Source organism: Tamandua tetradactyla, chromosome 16, assembly GCF_023851605.1.
Source record: "Tamandua tetradactyla isolate mTamTet1 chromosome 16, mTamTet1.pri, whole genome shotgun sequence".
NCBI lineage: Eukaryota > Metazoa > Chordata > Mammalia > Pilosa > Myrmecophagidae > Tamandua > Tamandua tetradactyla.
Genome location: NC_135342.1, coordinates 22083802 through 22098537, shown reverse-complemented (window position 1 = coordinate 22098537; position 14736 = coordinate 22083802). Strand labels below are relative to the sequence as shown.

At 56.5% G+C, this 14736-nt stretch overlaps 1 protein-coding gene across 7 annotated transcripts in view; it reads left to right on the top strand.

Moving 5' to 3' along the window:
* LIPE (lipase E, hormone sensitive type) overlaps nucleotides 1-14736 on the top strand; it is a 17853-nt gene extending 3117 nt beyond the window's left edge. For 2 of the 7 annotated variants that reach the window (XM_077131730.1, XM_077131728.1), the window contains exons 2-10: nucleotides 6798-7333; nucleotides 9569-9659; nucleotides 9758-9903; nucleotides 10100-10285; nucleotides 10510-10804; nucleotides 11679-11906; nucleotides 12131-12307; nucleotides 13292-13704; nucleotides 14083-14736. In XM_077131730.1, coding sequence (XP_076987845.1) covers nucleotides 6818-7333; nucleotides 9569-9659; nucleotides 9758-9903; nucleotides 10100-10285; nucleotides 10510-10804; nucleotides 11679-11906; nucleotides 12131-12307; nucleotides 13292-13704; nucleotides 14083-14355 — 2325 coding nt within the window. In that variant the 5' untranslated portion in view covers nucleotides 6798-6817 and the 3' untranslated portion in view covers nucleotides 14356-14736. Of the gene's footprint in view, nucleotides 1-34; nucleotides 417-6797; nucleotides 7334-9568; nucleotides 9660-9757; nucleotides 9904-10099; nucleotides 10286-10509; nucleotides 10805-11678; nucleotides 11907-12130; nucleotides 12308-13291; nucleotides 13705-14082 lie in introns of those variants that run through there. The other 5 variants (XM_077131731.1, XM_077131729.1, XM_077131726.1 and 2 more) reach the window with 5 other exon arrangements.

The window sequence follows — 14736 nt, the reverse complement described above, 5'->3', positions numbered from 1 at the left end:
GCGTTCGGGCCAGAAGGAGATGGGACGTCCTGCCGGCTACTAAGGTCCGGGAGACTGAGCCACTGCCCCGAGAGGGGGGAGAGCGCGTGGACTGGCCCATTGCCGCCACGCGGGGGGCCAGGATAATCCACTGTGAGAAGGGGGTGATGGGAGAGCAGAATATCTCAGCCAGGCATAGAGACTACCGAACGCCTCAGTACCGCCTGGGGAAGAGGCCGAAATGCGAGTCTCCTGGACCAGGGTTCTCGCCCGGGCTCCGTACTTGCTGTGTGACCGTGGGCAACTCCTGCCCTCAGTGTTTGCCACCCGGAAAATGGTTCAGTGATCTCTAAGCGCGGATTTTCAGACCTCCGACACTCTCGAATGGATAATGGGAATGGGGTATAGTAGCTGTTGTCCAAAGAGGAAGTTTAGGGGTGAGTCAGGGGAAAGGAGGAAGGGGAATGCAGCGGGGCCAGTACACCTCATCACAGTCCCGTCCTTCCATCTCTCAGTCAGTCCAGCAACAAATCCATCCTCCATCCACCTGTTTCAGCCCAGATCCACTGGGGCCTAACTCCATGACCCCCATCCCTTCCAGAACAAGGGGGCCCTGGGTTGGCTTCGGACTTCCACATCCACCCTGGGGGAGAGGATGAGAGAGAAGAGGGCTGTTGCCAGGATCTCAGTGGGGTGGAAGAAGGACCGACAGACCCACAAGAGATCTGCAAGCCTCAGGCAGAGGCAGGCATTAAAAGTCCTAGCTCGGTTATGAATATCTATCAGGTCTAGTGAAGGGTAGGTTCCTGTACTGGAAGGAAACACGCACAGGACATTGACTGGCTTCCCGGTTCCAGGGACCCACATTGTTCCCCCGCCTTAGGCTGCATTATTAGCCAAGAGTAGAACTGGAGTTGGCTCCAGATGCATATACACAGGTTCTGATAGGCTGGAGGCTCAGACTGGGGCCTGAAGGCACTTGCTATCACAGAAGCAGGGCAGCGAGCTTTCAGGCAGTACAAGCCATGGCTAAGAACATGGCCTTGGAAACTGGGTTTCTCAGGCTGCAAAGTGTGGGACCCTGGGCCATGGGCTCCCTCTCTCCCTACCTTAAGGTTCTGAGCTATAAAATGGGCATAATGATAATTTCTGACTTGGAGGGCTGTTGGGAGGTTCGAATGAGTGTAGAGCATTTGGTTCTGGAACATGACAAGCCCTCAGGAAAGGTGGAGATACTGTTGGTCCCCACCAGACTAGGAGGTCCCAAAGAGAGGGTTGTGTAGCCTGGACAACCACATGCTTCTAGAGCCTGGCAGTCCTGGCCCATTGGCACTCCTGGCCCACTGGCACTCCTAATACCCACTGTACTAATAAATGAGGGACACACAAACTATAACACAGGGTTAATACTAGTTGTGCTGCTCTCAGCGCTGTTGGGAGGATTGAGTATCTGCTCAGGTAGGGTTCCTACTCACAGGCCCACAGGCTTACGCACTCAGGCAGGTTTATTCCCCCAAACCTGCCTGCCATTTCCTGAGCCCCGCCCTGGTGCCAGGCTTCAATTGGGTGAATCAGACCCTGCCCCTTCCCCCTCCAAGGGCGTCAAGGCTAGACAAGCAGTCATGTCACCAGTTTGATCTTGACAGTAACCGGATTAGGCAGGTGTTATTATGATCACCCCATTCCCAAATAACAACACAGAGGTTCCGACAGACTAGAGCCTCTGGGGATTCCTTACCTGGCCATCCAGGGCAAAGTGATGGCCGCCCCAGCCTCCTCAGCCAGACAGTGCATGAGCTCACAACTGCTGTGTGCCCCAACCTTGATTGTGGGCCCAGAATGTTCCAGTCACACAGAGTCACTCAGTAAACATTCACTGAAAACCTGTTTGTGTCAGCCTGGGGCTTTGGGTGGTGAGAAGGATATATTCACTGTTGTGCTGAGGACACAGATATTCCTCAAACAGTCCCACAACTAGGGCTGTAATTATGAACAACAGAGGAAAACCTCTGTTAAGATGCAAGAGGGAACCTTTCTAAGGAGGTGACACTGGCCCCAAGGATGGGGAGGCAGGAACTGCTGGGCACGGGGGTGGGGGTGGGGACAGGGAGGGCAGAGAGAATGGCATGGGCAAAGAAAGACCTTGAGGCTGGAGAAAAACGGTACATCACAGTGCACCTGGAGCTCAGGAAGTGGGGGGAGGAATGGTAAGAGAGGAGGCTGGGGCAGGCAGCAGAGCCCAGAGCTGTGTCCAGAATTTGGGGCTTTATCCTGGGATCAACAGGGGGTACTGTCAAAGGGTTGGTTGGGCATGTGTACCAGAATTATGTTTTAGAAGTATCCCTGGCTACTGTGGAAAACACTTTGAAGGGGACAAAATGAAAGGCCCAGAGACACCTAAAGAGCTGTTGCAGTCATCCAGGCAAGGATTATATGGCCTAGACCAGGGAGGGGGCAGTGACAGCAAGGAGAAGGACCAGATTTTAAAGGTTTCTAGGGGGCAGAGTGCACAGGACCAGGTGACAATTGGATGTGGAGGCAGGGGGGGATGGCGGCCTGGATGATGCCCTGGGTTCTGGCTTGAGCAGCTGTGGAGAGATGTGTGCGTGTGTGTGTCACACACACACAAAGGCCAGGACATGCACAAAAATATGTATAGACATGTATACATATGCAAGCATATGCCCACACAAAACTCACAGGCTGAGAGAAACAGACATACACACAGGACTAAGAAAACACATCAAAACATACAAGCACAAACTGAGACACACACAGGTCATGACATTTATATACAAACGTACAGAGAAACAAACCCAGACTGAGAAAAAATGTCGACACATCCACCCACGGGCCCAGGCTAGAACACACACTGGCTGTGATAAGAACTTACATATGTCCTTCCATCCAGCTGCACTCCAAAGAGACACTCACCTGTGACCGCCCAGAAAGCACACACTGGGAAAGAAGAAAGCCCAGACATACATAAACACAAGCTAAGACAAGCAGGGCTAACCTTGCACTGCCCCTGGCTTGCTCTGACCCTGGCAATCCCATCATCTCTCTGCATTTCAGTTTTCTCATCTTCCAAAATAGAGGTGCCAGTGATTCCTACCTCATGGGCTGCAGTGAGGATGAAATGAGTTCCTGTGAAGCCCTCTCCTGCTGTGTGCCAGGCAGTGTTGTCTTTGCTCTTTCATGCAGATGTACTCAGGGGGAGGGCTTCACGGCTGCCCCATCCCCACTGCATCTATCCCCAAACTCCCCCTTCAGAAGCTTTTGTCCTGTTCCAAGACCCCATTCCTGGCCCTATCTTACCCCCTACTTCCTTATCCACCAGCCTTCTCACTCCTTCCCCAACCCCAGGGCCAGAGTCCAGGCCCCGTCCAGCCATCTGGTGGGACTCCCCCAGCCCAGCACCTTCTGCTCAGCCACCTCAGCCCTACCTCTGCCCCAGTTCCCACCCAAGGCCCTGGTGGGCCTGCTCCTGCCACAGTGCCCTCTGCCTGAGATTCCTGGCAAGTTAACTGGCAACCTCAGCATTCCTTCTCAGTTCTACCCGGTTCAGCACTCCAGGGAGCCTTCTGGAACAGGGCAAAGAGCAAGGGCCTGGGATCACAAGGGCTTGGATTCCAGCCCCTTCCTTGCTCTTTTGGGCAAGTTTCTTGCTCTGTCTGAGCTAGCTTCTCTCTCCTCATCTTTAATGACGATTCCTACCCCATTAATGGCAAGCAGATAAGGCTGGGTTTATAAAGTGGGAAATCACAGTCATCCATGCCATAAATATTTACCAGGCACCATCTGTGTACCAGGCACCACATGCAGTTGTGAGTATAGCAGCAAATAATATTAACAAAGTCCCTTCCCTCAGAGAGCCCACAGTCTAGGGGGAGACAGAGAACAAGAAAGATAAATGGTCAGTTATGGAATATTTTAGAGAGTGACCAATGCCTTCAAGAAAAGTAACCCTCTACATCTCAAAGAGGCTGGTTTGAGCACCACAAAGCAAACTCCAGGCAGTGAATATTGCCCATCACAAAACACACCCTACCCTGAGCTGGGCATGATGGGCAGTTACAGGTTCCAGATGAGGAACCCAAGTCCCGCCCCACCCCTGGCCCCAGGATCTCTGGCAAGCAGCTTGGGCAAGGTATCTAGTTGTCATAGCTGCCAGGCTTGCAGCTGCCTCACAAGCCTCTGTGCATCCATTTGTGCATCTGTTGGTCTGCCTGGGGAGGGGCTGTCCTCTCCCAGGCTGCCCATCTACCGCATCTTCCCCCTCTGACCCTTCATGCATCCCTTCCTTCATCAGGTCTTTCCTGAACGCCTACTATGTGCTAGACCCATGATGGGCCCTATGCCAACCCCTGCCCTCGTGGGGTGACATTCAAGGGGACAGACAGAGAGAGATCTGCCCTCAGCCAAGCAAATGCACTGAGGCTTCAGGCTATGTACCTAATTTTATATTTATCACTTTATATTTCTTTTTCTTAATGAGCCCCACCCCCATACCATATTAGCATCAGGGCTCCATAAAAACTAGGGGGAGGGGGTGCAAGGGTAGCTCAGTGGCAGGATTCTCCCCTGCCATGTGGAAGACCTGGGTTTGATTCCCAACCCATGCACCTCCCAAAAAACAAACCAAAACAAAAAACCTAGGGGGAGGCAAATAAGAAACACATGAATGTATATTGGCAAAATGCTAGGAAGAAGAACTAAGTATTATGGCAGAAAATAATGGTGGTGGTGGGAGGTATTGTAGCAGGGGAGTGAGGAAGTGCCAACAAGCTGAGCCTAAAGGTAAAGAAAGAGCCAGCCAGGCAAGGAGCATGTGGAATAACAGAGGTGAAGTGTCATGATAAGCCTCAATTTCCCCATAAGTGAGGTGGGGGTGACAGTCACAGCGGGATGGGCTATGGAGAAAGAGTAAGTGGCAGGGACAGGGCACCTGGTGTGAGCTTGGCATTGCCTTTAATTGGCTTTTGTCCTCCCACGAAGGACAAGCAGGGCTGGCTTCCCCGCTAACAGCTGGGGCTGGTTGTGCCAGGACCAGCCTGGGGGGCAGAAACTGAGATCATTGGGCCTTTGGCTCTCTGAATTCACTCTGGGAAAAGGGAGGGCAGCCTGTCTGGGTGAGAGGGAACAGTCTGTTCAGTGCTGGGGGCCCAGACCCCTGGGTCTGAGGAGGAGGGGTTTGGGGGTTGCACTCCTGGATTCTAAGGCTGGGGCAAGGGCTCCTTGTTTAGTTGGGGCTAGGAGCCGACAGAGGGGGCAGGGAGCTGGCCTCAGTGCTTTGTTTATGGCACGTGGTGCCCCTGTCCTTTCTGGAGGGTGGTGGTGGAGCGGGCGGCCACTCCCTGGGCAGGCGAGGCCCTCCCCATTGGTTTATCGCCCTGGCTGCTACTGGCACTTGCCACAGTCTGACAGTCCCAGCCCTGGGAAGCTCAGCGGAGCCCTGGGAGGGGTGAGTACACGGCCACCTGAGAGAAAGGAACGGCCAATGCTGGACCCCAAACCCCGGGGCCTAAGGGAAAAGAGACACCTTCTGTGGGGGAACAGGGGCCATAAACCCAGTAGCTGGGCAAGGCACCAGGCTTTGGAAGGGAAGCACCTCTTCCCCACCAAGGGGGGCAAGGGCAGCGTGTCAAGGGCCTACATGACAAGGCATCTGAATACCTGGGAAGGATGGGGATCTCAGGGGGCCCTTGTAGTGTGGGAGTCAGGCATAGTCCCCCGCAAGCTTTTCAGGGCCAGAGCTGAAGCCCAGCCTCCATAGTCCCAGGAGGAGACTAGCATAAGTAGCATCTCTGGTCCCAGAGATCGGAGTTGGAATTTGGCTCTGCCATTTTTGATGCAGACTTCAACTCCTTAACCAACTCCACCAAGCCTCAGTTTCTGCCCCTGTAAAATGGGACACTAGCAACAATATCTAAGATTTGAACTTAGGCAATTTGGGTCCCAGAGGGCTAAAGAGGACTAAATGAGCAAATGCAGACAGCTCTTACCGCAGGTTCTGACCCAGATTAAGTTCAAGGCCAGTGGCAGTGATGAGTGGTGCTGTTCCAGGCAGGGGAGCAGGGCTGGCCCAGGCAATCTCAGACAAGTTGACAGCCCTGAAAGCCAGGGGAGCCAGCTGGAGATGAAGTTTCTGAGACCCGCAGGTGAATGGGGAGGGGGCCAGACTTGAGGAATGAGTCCTATTTAAAATGACTCCTGGGTGCACGGATGGTTCAGTGGTAGAATGCTCGCCTTTCATGCCGGAGACCTGGTTTCGACTCCTGGACCATGCACAACACCCCCCCCCCCCAAAATATTCCTTATTTAAAATGACATGGGATGGGAGGCTTGACCTCCTAGGTCCAGAGAGAGAGGATCAACGGGGGATCCAGACTTCTTAGACTTCTCAGGACCTAGGAGTCAGGATTCCTGGCATCACAAGTGTGAATGGCAACAGATGCCTGAACTCTTCGAGTCCCTGAGAGAGAGAAAGAGAAGTGGATGGACTCCTGGATGTAGGAGAGGATGCTGCAGCTAGAAAACCAGACTCTTGTGGGATGAGGAGAGTGTTTGGACTCCTGGATCCAAGAAAGGGGAGAAGGCCTAGGACAGCCATTCTTGGGTCCCAAATAGGAAAGAGTGGGTGCTCCTGGGTCCTCAAGAGTACGGGGCTGAGACCTGGACTGCCAGGTCTGAGGGAGGAAGGGCTGGAGGCTGGACTCCTGGATCTGAGGGAGGAGGGAACAGGGGCCTGGACTCCTGGGCCCCAGATGAGCAAGGGTTGGTCCAGACCTGCCTGATGGGCCTCCCTCTACCTTCAGCCTCACAGCTCATACGGGGCATGGACCTGCACACAATAATCCAGTCATTGGTGACTCTGGCAGAGGACAACATGGCTTTCTTCTCAAGCCAGGGCCCTGGGGAGACAGCGCGGCGGTTGTCGGGAGTCTTTGCAGGTGTACAGGAGCAGGCGCTGGGGCTGGAGCCAGCCCTGGTCCGCCTGCTGGGCGTGGCGCACCTCTTCGACCTGGATGCAGAGACGCCGGCCAACGGGTACCGGAGCCTTGTGCACACAGCCCGATGCTGCCTGGCGCACCTACTGCACAAATCCCGCTATGTGGCCACCAACCGCCGCAGCATCTTCTTCCGTGCCGGCCACAACCTGGCTGAACTCGAGGCCTACCTGGCTGCCCTCACCCAGCTCCGGGCTCTGGCCTACTATGCCCAGCGCCTGCTGGCCACCAACCAGCCCGGAGGACTGTTCTTCGAAGGCGACGAGAGGCTCACTGCCGACTTCCTGCGTGAGTATGTCACACTCCACAAGGGCTGCTTCTACGGCCGCTGCCTAGGCTTCCAGGTGAGCCCCCTGCCCCTGCCCCTCTGGGCCCACAGTGAAGACAACCAGTGCCTCCTAACCTGGCTGACTAGTGCCATGTAGGTTGTAGAATAGAGATAGTAGAATGACCAAAGGGTCAGGATTACTGGATTCAAAGAGCGCATGTCCAGAAAGGAACAGCTGGGACCCCTGAGCTGAATCTCCCTTGTGGTAAGAAATTTTTAACTTAAATAGTTTTTCCCCTAATATCCTCACTATTTTCTATTGTCCTACACTCAAGAAATCCATTCACTCTTTTATGTCACCTGCCTGGTCCCTGCACTGTGTTGAGTTTGAGACCCCTAATTCAGTATTGTTAAAGGCCTGTTCTGTGAGATGCACCCCATTTAGTCAGCCCCACGGGAGTCCTCGGCAGGAGGAAGCTGCTGGGGCTCCAAAGGGAAGAGGAGATCCATAGTACGGACTGGGACCCAGGTCTGTGTAGGTGTTACTTCTCCATGGAGCTGTAGAATCACAATTTCCAGGCTGGGAAGGAGGAATTGGTGACAGTGAGTCCTCCCTGAGCCCCAGCTGCAGACCTTCTCCTACCCTCTGCCTACCCCAGAGAGACACAACACCCTCAGGGAAATAGCTCATTTTGGCACGGGAAGTGAGGCAGCCCAAAGAGGTACAGACCCACATGTGAAAAGTGACTGGGGGACTCAGAGAACTGGGGAACCCTTGAGGCATCAGGCCCCCAGCTTGCCTCTGCTGGGGTCAGTGCCAGGACCCCCAATCCACAGCTGCATGAGGGAACCCTGGCAGGAGTATCTGGAGCTGGGAGTCTATAGCCTGATCTGGGGGAGCTGTAGCTGTCCCCAACCCACCCTCTCCAGGCCTCCACATCGTACGTCACCCCCAACCTCTACTGAGAACTGAGCTTTTGATAATCTCTCAGCCTCCTTATCCCACTCCAACTCTCCATACTCCCTGTAGGGCCAGCTGTCCTCAGCAACCCAGCAGGGCATTCCTAAGAGCCTCCCCTCACCGGGGCCACAATCTCCTGCTTCCCAGCCCCAACTGTGGACACATAGAAAACAGATACTGGGGCTCTAAGGCCAGTATCCTAGCCCTAACAGCCAGGCACCCTGCTATTCTCTGGTCCATTGGGCTCCCAACCAAGGACAAAGCTACTTCCAAGGACCCAGCTCTGCTGTGCTGGAGAAGAGCACCAACACCCCCCTCTTCCTTGTGTAGTCTGCCACCCCCTCAAAAATGCCAATCCCCAGGGGAACAGAGGCCTCCAAAGTCTTGGTTCCTGCTGTCCCAGCTCCTGCCGGAGTCCAGCACTCAGGAAAACCCTGCCCAGTATTTGCTGAATGAACACAAGAACTCTGCTGGACCCTTGCCTCAGTTGCTTCCTTAAATCCAACTCCCTCCACCCTCCACCACCCCACCCCACCCCACCACAGCCTTTGTAGCTTTTTTTCCTTGGATTTTATCTCCCAATTGTCTTTTCCCAGCTGCCTGCCCCCCAAACTCTGCATCTGCCCTTCCCTCTGTTTCTCCATGTCTTGGAGCCTCGGAGGCTGTCTGCCCCCATCTCTGGGCCTCAGTATCCCTGTCTGACTGTCTCTCTGCCCAAAATCTCTAACCCTGTTTATCTGTCTCTAACCATCTCTCAGTTTCTATCTCCTTGCAACCCCATACCATACCTGTCCCTGACCGCTTGCCTCATTCCATCTTTGTCCTGATTCTCAGCAGTTTCAGGTGTTAGCTTACTCCTTACCAGTGGCTCCACCCCACACATGGACTAAAATCCAGATTCCTCAGGCAAGGCCCTATTTGGTTTGAGCCCCTCTACTTCTCTGACTTCACCTCCGTGCCCCTTCCCAGCTCACTGTTCTCCAGCTACATTAGCCCCTTTGTGGTTCTCACACCAAGCAAAGGTCCACCTCAGAGCCTTTGGGCTTTCTATGTCCTCTGCAGGGAAGACCATCCAAGCAGCCTGATCCTCACTCATCCCTCTCCATCCCCTCCACCAATAGCTTTTCTCGTCAATGCATTGACTGTTACATGACATCATATTCCACACATCTTTATTTGCTTATCGTCTGGTCTTCCCTCCGAGACCATCAGCTCCAGGAAGGTGCCTAGTACACAACAGGAGTTCACTAAATATCTGCTGTACGAATGAGCCACCCCCAGTCTATGCTCCTCACCTATGCCCTCATTCCTTTCTTGGGTGGTGGGTGATACAGACTTATCTCTCCACAGTTCACACCTGCCATCCGGCCATTCCTGCAGACCATCTCCATTGGGCTGGTGTCCTTCGGGGAGCATTACAAACGCAATGAGACAGGCTTGGGTGAGCCCTGCTGAGGCCCTACCACAGCTTCACCTCCCCTCCTGCCCCAGCCCCACTCTTGCCCACCAGGGCTTCCTGACACCCCTCCCAACCCCCAGGTGTGACCGCCAGCTCCCTTTTCACCAGCGGCCGCTTCGCCATCGACCCAGAGCTGCGTGGGGCCGAGTTTGAGCGGATCATACAGAACCTGGACGTGCACTTCTGGAAAGCCTTCTGGAATATCACCGAGATCGAGGTGCTATCGGTGAGCATGGGGCCCAGCGCTGGCCTCAGCAGTTTACAGGTGGGGAGACTTGAGGCTCAGAGACCCACCCATGGCCTTAGCAGGTCTCTGCAGGGCTCTAGGCCAAGGGAGAGCACATGAGGGGAAAGACAGGGGCCAGCGGGGAGGTATGAGGGGCAGCTCCTCCCCTAGCTTCCCTTCTTTTCCTTCCCACCAGTCTCTGGCCAGCATGGCATCGGCCACCGTGAGGGTAAGCCGCCTGCTCAGCCTGCCTCCCGAGGCCCTGGAGATGCCACTGACTGCTGACCCCAAGCTCACAGTCACCATCTCGCCCCCTGTGGCTCACACAGGCCCTGGGCCCGTCCTTGTCAGGCTTATTTCCTGCGACCTGCGTGAAGGACAGGTAGGGTCCTGGCCTCCGCCAAGAAGAGATACAGCCCCAAGGAGGCACAGGCATCCCCCCCACCCCCCCAACTCCTCCCCACCCCCCTACCCATCTCCAAGCCCCCGCCACCTCCCAGCTCACACCTGCCCCAGTGGGGGCATTCTGTCTCTGAGCATACTACTTAGAGGTGTGAGGCCCAGGCCCACCCCAGCCTCACCAGCCTCCACCTTCCTCATCCCCAGGACAGTGAGGAGCTCACCAAGCTGGTGAAGTCTGAGGGTCCGCGGAGCCTGGAGCTGTGGCCACGCCCCACACAGGCACCCCGCTCGCGGTGCCTAGTCGTGCACATCCACGGTGGCGGCTTTGTGGCCCAGACCTCCAAATCCCACGAGCCCTACCTCAAGAGCTGGGCCCAAGAGCTGGGTGCGCCCATCCTCTCCATCGACTATTCCCTGGCCCCTGAGGCCCCCTTCCCCCGCGCGCTGGAGGAGTGCTTCTACGCCTACTGCTGGGCCGTCAAGCACTGCACCCTCCTTGGTGAGCCCTAGCCCCCACTGCAGTCTCTTCCCCATTCCTGCCCCAACCTGTTTCACCCACCACCTGCTGGTGGCTGTTTGAGGAACAAATGTTCCTCAAACCTCTCAGCTTTGCATCCTCCACCTTCCCCTTTCTGCACCCCTACCTTACATCTTCTGCCACCCTGGCCCTCTGCCAGCTACTCCTGCCCCAATCTTCCTTCTGCTCTGCCTGAGGGCTCTGCCCAGGTTCCCACTGCACACCAGACCCACTATCTCGCCTACTTCATCCTTCAGCCTCCTGCTCCCCATGCTGCAGCCCAAACATACCATCTCCTCCACTTCCCCACCTACTTCTCAGTCCATTCCCTGCCAACCCTCCCATCTCTTCTAACCTGTATTTTCCTACTCCTGCTTCTCCAACCTCTGCCCTGCTGCACTGCCAGCCTCCTGGTCCACGCTCTAGCCCACTCTTCCAAGTCCTCTGACCACCTGCTTCACATAGGAGGTCCTGGGAAGAAACAGGCACAGCAGGGTGGGTAGTTGCCCCAGGGTACACAGGGTCAATAGCCCAACCCTTCTGTGCTCTCCACCTGAACCCTTACCTTCCATCTCCCTGTCCTCTAGTGCACCTGTGCTCCATTCCTCACCACCCCCCTTTCTTGCTCTCAGCCCTTCCTGCGTCTGACCTCCAGCCTCCCAAGCTTTTTCAGAGCTTCCTTATCTCTGATTCTCTGACCACTATGTATCAAATAAGTTCAAATCTTTGCCTCACTTTACCCAGTCCTGGGGTTTCAGGGGTCTACACTCCACCTCTGAGAGCCCAGTTCCCCTAGCCAGGGCTTGGGTTCCTCCCTGCCCCTGCCAGGCAGTGACCACGTCCTCCTTCCCACCAGGTTCAACAGGGGAGCGGATATGCCTTGCAGGGGACAGTGCAGGAGGGAACCTCTGCTTTACCGTGTCCTTTCGGGCAGCAGCCTATGGTGTGAGGGTGCCAGACGGCATCATGGCAGCCTACCCAGCCACTATGCTGCAGTCCGCGGCCTCGCCCTCCCGCCTCTTGAGCCTCATGGACCCCCTGCTGCCCCTCAGCGTGCTCTCCAAGTGTGTCAGTGCCTATGCTGGTAAGGCCCATACCTGCGAAGTCCCAGGGCTGCCGGGATGCCTGGGCTCTGCAGGGAGAGGGAATGGGGGCCCAGACTCCGGAGTTGGAGGGAAGAGGGATTAGGGAGCGGTATCTAAGACTCCTTGTTGGGTTCCTGGAAGCACAGATGCCTGCAGTTCTGGGTGTTAAAACTGGGCCAAGAAAGAGAGGAAACCAACTTGGCCCCCCACATACATTCCACAGGTGCAGAGACCGAGGACCTCTCTGACCCAGACCAGAAAGCACTGGGTATGATGGGGCTGATGCAGCGGGATACAGCCCTGCTCTTCCGAGACCTCCGCCTGGGCGCCTCCTCATGGCTCAACTCCTTTCTGGAGCTGAGTGGGCACAAGTCCCGGAAGACCTCAGTGCCCGTGGCAGGTGAGTGATGCCCTCCCCAAAACACCTTGCCAGGGAGGCCAGGGGGGACAGCATGGCACACTAACCCACTGGAGGTGGGGAGGAGGAGCTCAGTTCCAGGGCACACGGTGAAGCAGAAATCACCTTTCTGGCTCCTCCCCGTATCCCATCCTTTGTTCCTTCCACAAAGCCTTAATTTTCTCCCACAGTCTAAATCCTGGAAATCCCAAGACTTTGGGTCTCCGAGGTCATCTAAAAAATTATAGAATTTTGCTTTCCAAACAGCCTCTTCCAAAAAGGCCTCACACCTTGGGAATTGACTCAGAAGGCCTGACATGAGCCCTGATTTTCAGTTCCGTGAACTCCACCCGAGTCCTCTAGGCCTTTGGGCAGGGGTCCAGCACTCCAAGTCTCTCCACAGACTTTTAACAGAAGAGCATGGGGGGTAAATATCCCTCCAGATGCTGGCGCAGGAGCCTAGGGTGGGTAGGTCAGTAGACCTGACAGGCCTCGGGCAGTGGAGAAGATTTCCAGGCCCTCAGGCAGTTGGGAACCTGGATTAGGAGCCACTGTCATCCAGGCCAGGAACACTGTGCCCTCTAGAGGAGTGCCAAAGCTGTCCCACAAGGCCAGAGTCAGTTCTTGAAGTGGCCAACATGCCAAAAATCACACACACACACACACACACACACACACACACACACACACGGCTACAACCTGTAGTGTGAGAAGATCATTCCTCTAGGACACAGCTCTGCCTCCAAGGTGCTGGGGAGACCACCTTGTGACTCCCTCTACCTCACCCTTCAGGTTGTGGCCAGGCACCTCAACTCCCTGGCCCATCCTTCCCCCAGGAGGGTTGGGGGCCCTACCTTAGGATGCACCTCCTCCTCTACGGGCCACTGCCTTTCCCAAGACCTTCTGTGCCAGCATCTACACACCCAGCTAAGGGAGCCAGGTTGAAGCCTGGCTGCCAATAGCCCCTTGACCCTGCCCCTCTTGTAGAGCCAATGCGGCGCAGTGTGTCGGAGGCAGCATTGGCCCAGCCAGAGGAACAAGTGGGCACAGAATCATTAAAGAGCCTAACGCTGCAAGACCTGAGCCTGAAGGGCAGCTCTGAGGCGTCAGAAGCTGCCGAGCTGTCACTGTCAGCTGAGACACTTGGCCCCTCCAAGCCCTCAGACATCAACTTCCTCCTGCGGCCTGAGGATGCTCTGGAAGAGGATGAGCTGGTGTCCCCCATGGACCTGAGCCATGGAGCCGGTGCTGCCTTCCCAGAGGGCTTCCTCCCACGGCGCTCCAGCCAGGGCCCCACGCGGATGCCTCTCTACTCGTCACCCATCGTCAAGAACCCCTTCATGTCGCCACTGTTGGCACCCGACAGTATGCTGCAGAGCCTGCCGCCTGTGCACATCGTGGTGGGTGCTATACCGGGAACATCTTGGGCGAGGGATTGGAAGGCAAAAGTGTATAGGGGTCTGGGAGCCCCAGGGAGGGCCAGTAGTGTACCTAGCAGCCAGGATGGCCCAAGGGGAGAGGTGAGCCACCAAGAGTGAAGGGGGCCAGAAGGGAAGGAGGGAGCCTTGGGGGCCAGGTCTTTGCAGTCTTGTTGAGAGCCAGGAAGTAGACTTCAGGGAGGGGGCGGGGGAGGGTGGGCAGTTAAACCCATTCTTCTCTCTCCTTTCCCACACCTCCTCTCCTCCCCTCCCCTCCTCGCCCACTGCTCCCGCCTCTGCCCACCCCTTGTGCATGTGTTGCCCCTCTCGTGGCCTCTCCCCAACCCCGCCGTCCCGCAGGCATGCGCACTGGACCCCATGCTGGACGACTCGGTCATGTTCGCGCGGCGGCTGCGCGCCCTGGAGCAGCCGGTGACGCTGCGCGTGGTGGAGGACCTGCCGCACGGCTTCCTGAGCCTAGCCCAGCTGTGCCGCGAAACGCGGCAGGCGGCAGCACTGTGCGTGGAGCGCATCAGTCTCGTGCTCAGTGTACCCAGCACCACCGCGTCCACCAAGGCCACGCTTCGCCGCAGCCTGGAGCACGCGTCCGTGCCCTCCGCACAGCCCACCTGAGCCGCGCCGCGCAGCTCCCGAGCTAGGGGTGGGGAGGGGAGATACTAAAGGCCTCTTTTCCCATCGCACCAGCCTCCGTGGTGAATGCACTCCGGGTTGGGTCACAGGCACCCCTCCAGGGGCTCCCGGCCCATCCGGCCCCTTCTTCGGGCCTAGGGGCAGGGGGCTGGCTGTGCCTTAAGTCGGGGGACTAGAACGGGTTGGGGGGGTGGGGTTGAAAGCTGGGATCCTGGACGCGGGGAGGGAGCGCACACACACCAGTCACTGAAACAGCTAGACCCGCACTCCGCCACTGCCTTCTGCTTCTGCTGCTGTTGCTGCTGCTACGACCGGGGAGAGGGTAGGGTGGCCCTTCCCCCCCCCCCCCCCCTTGCAGACTGG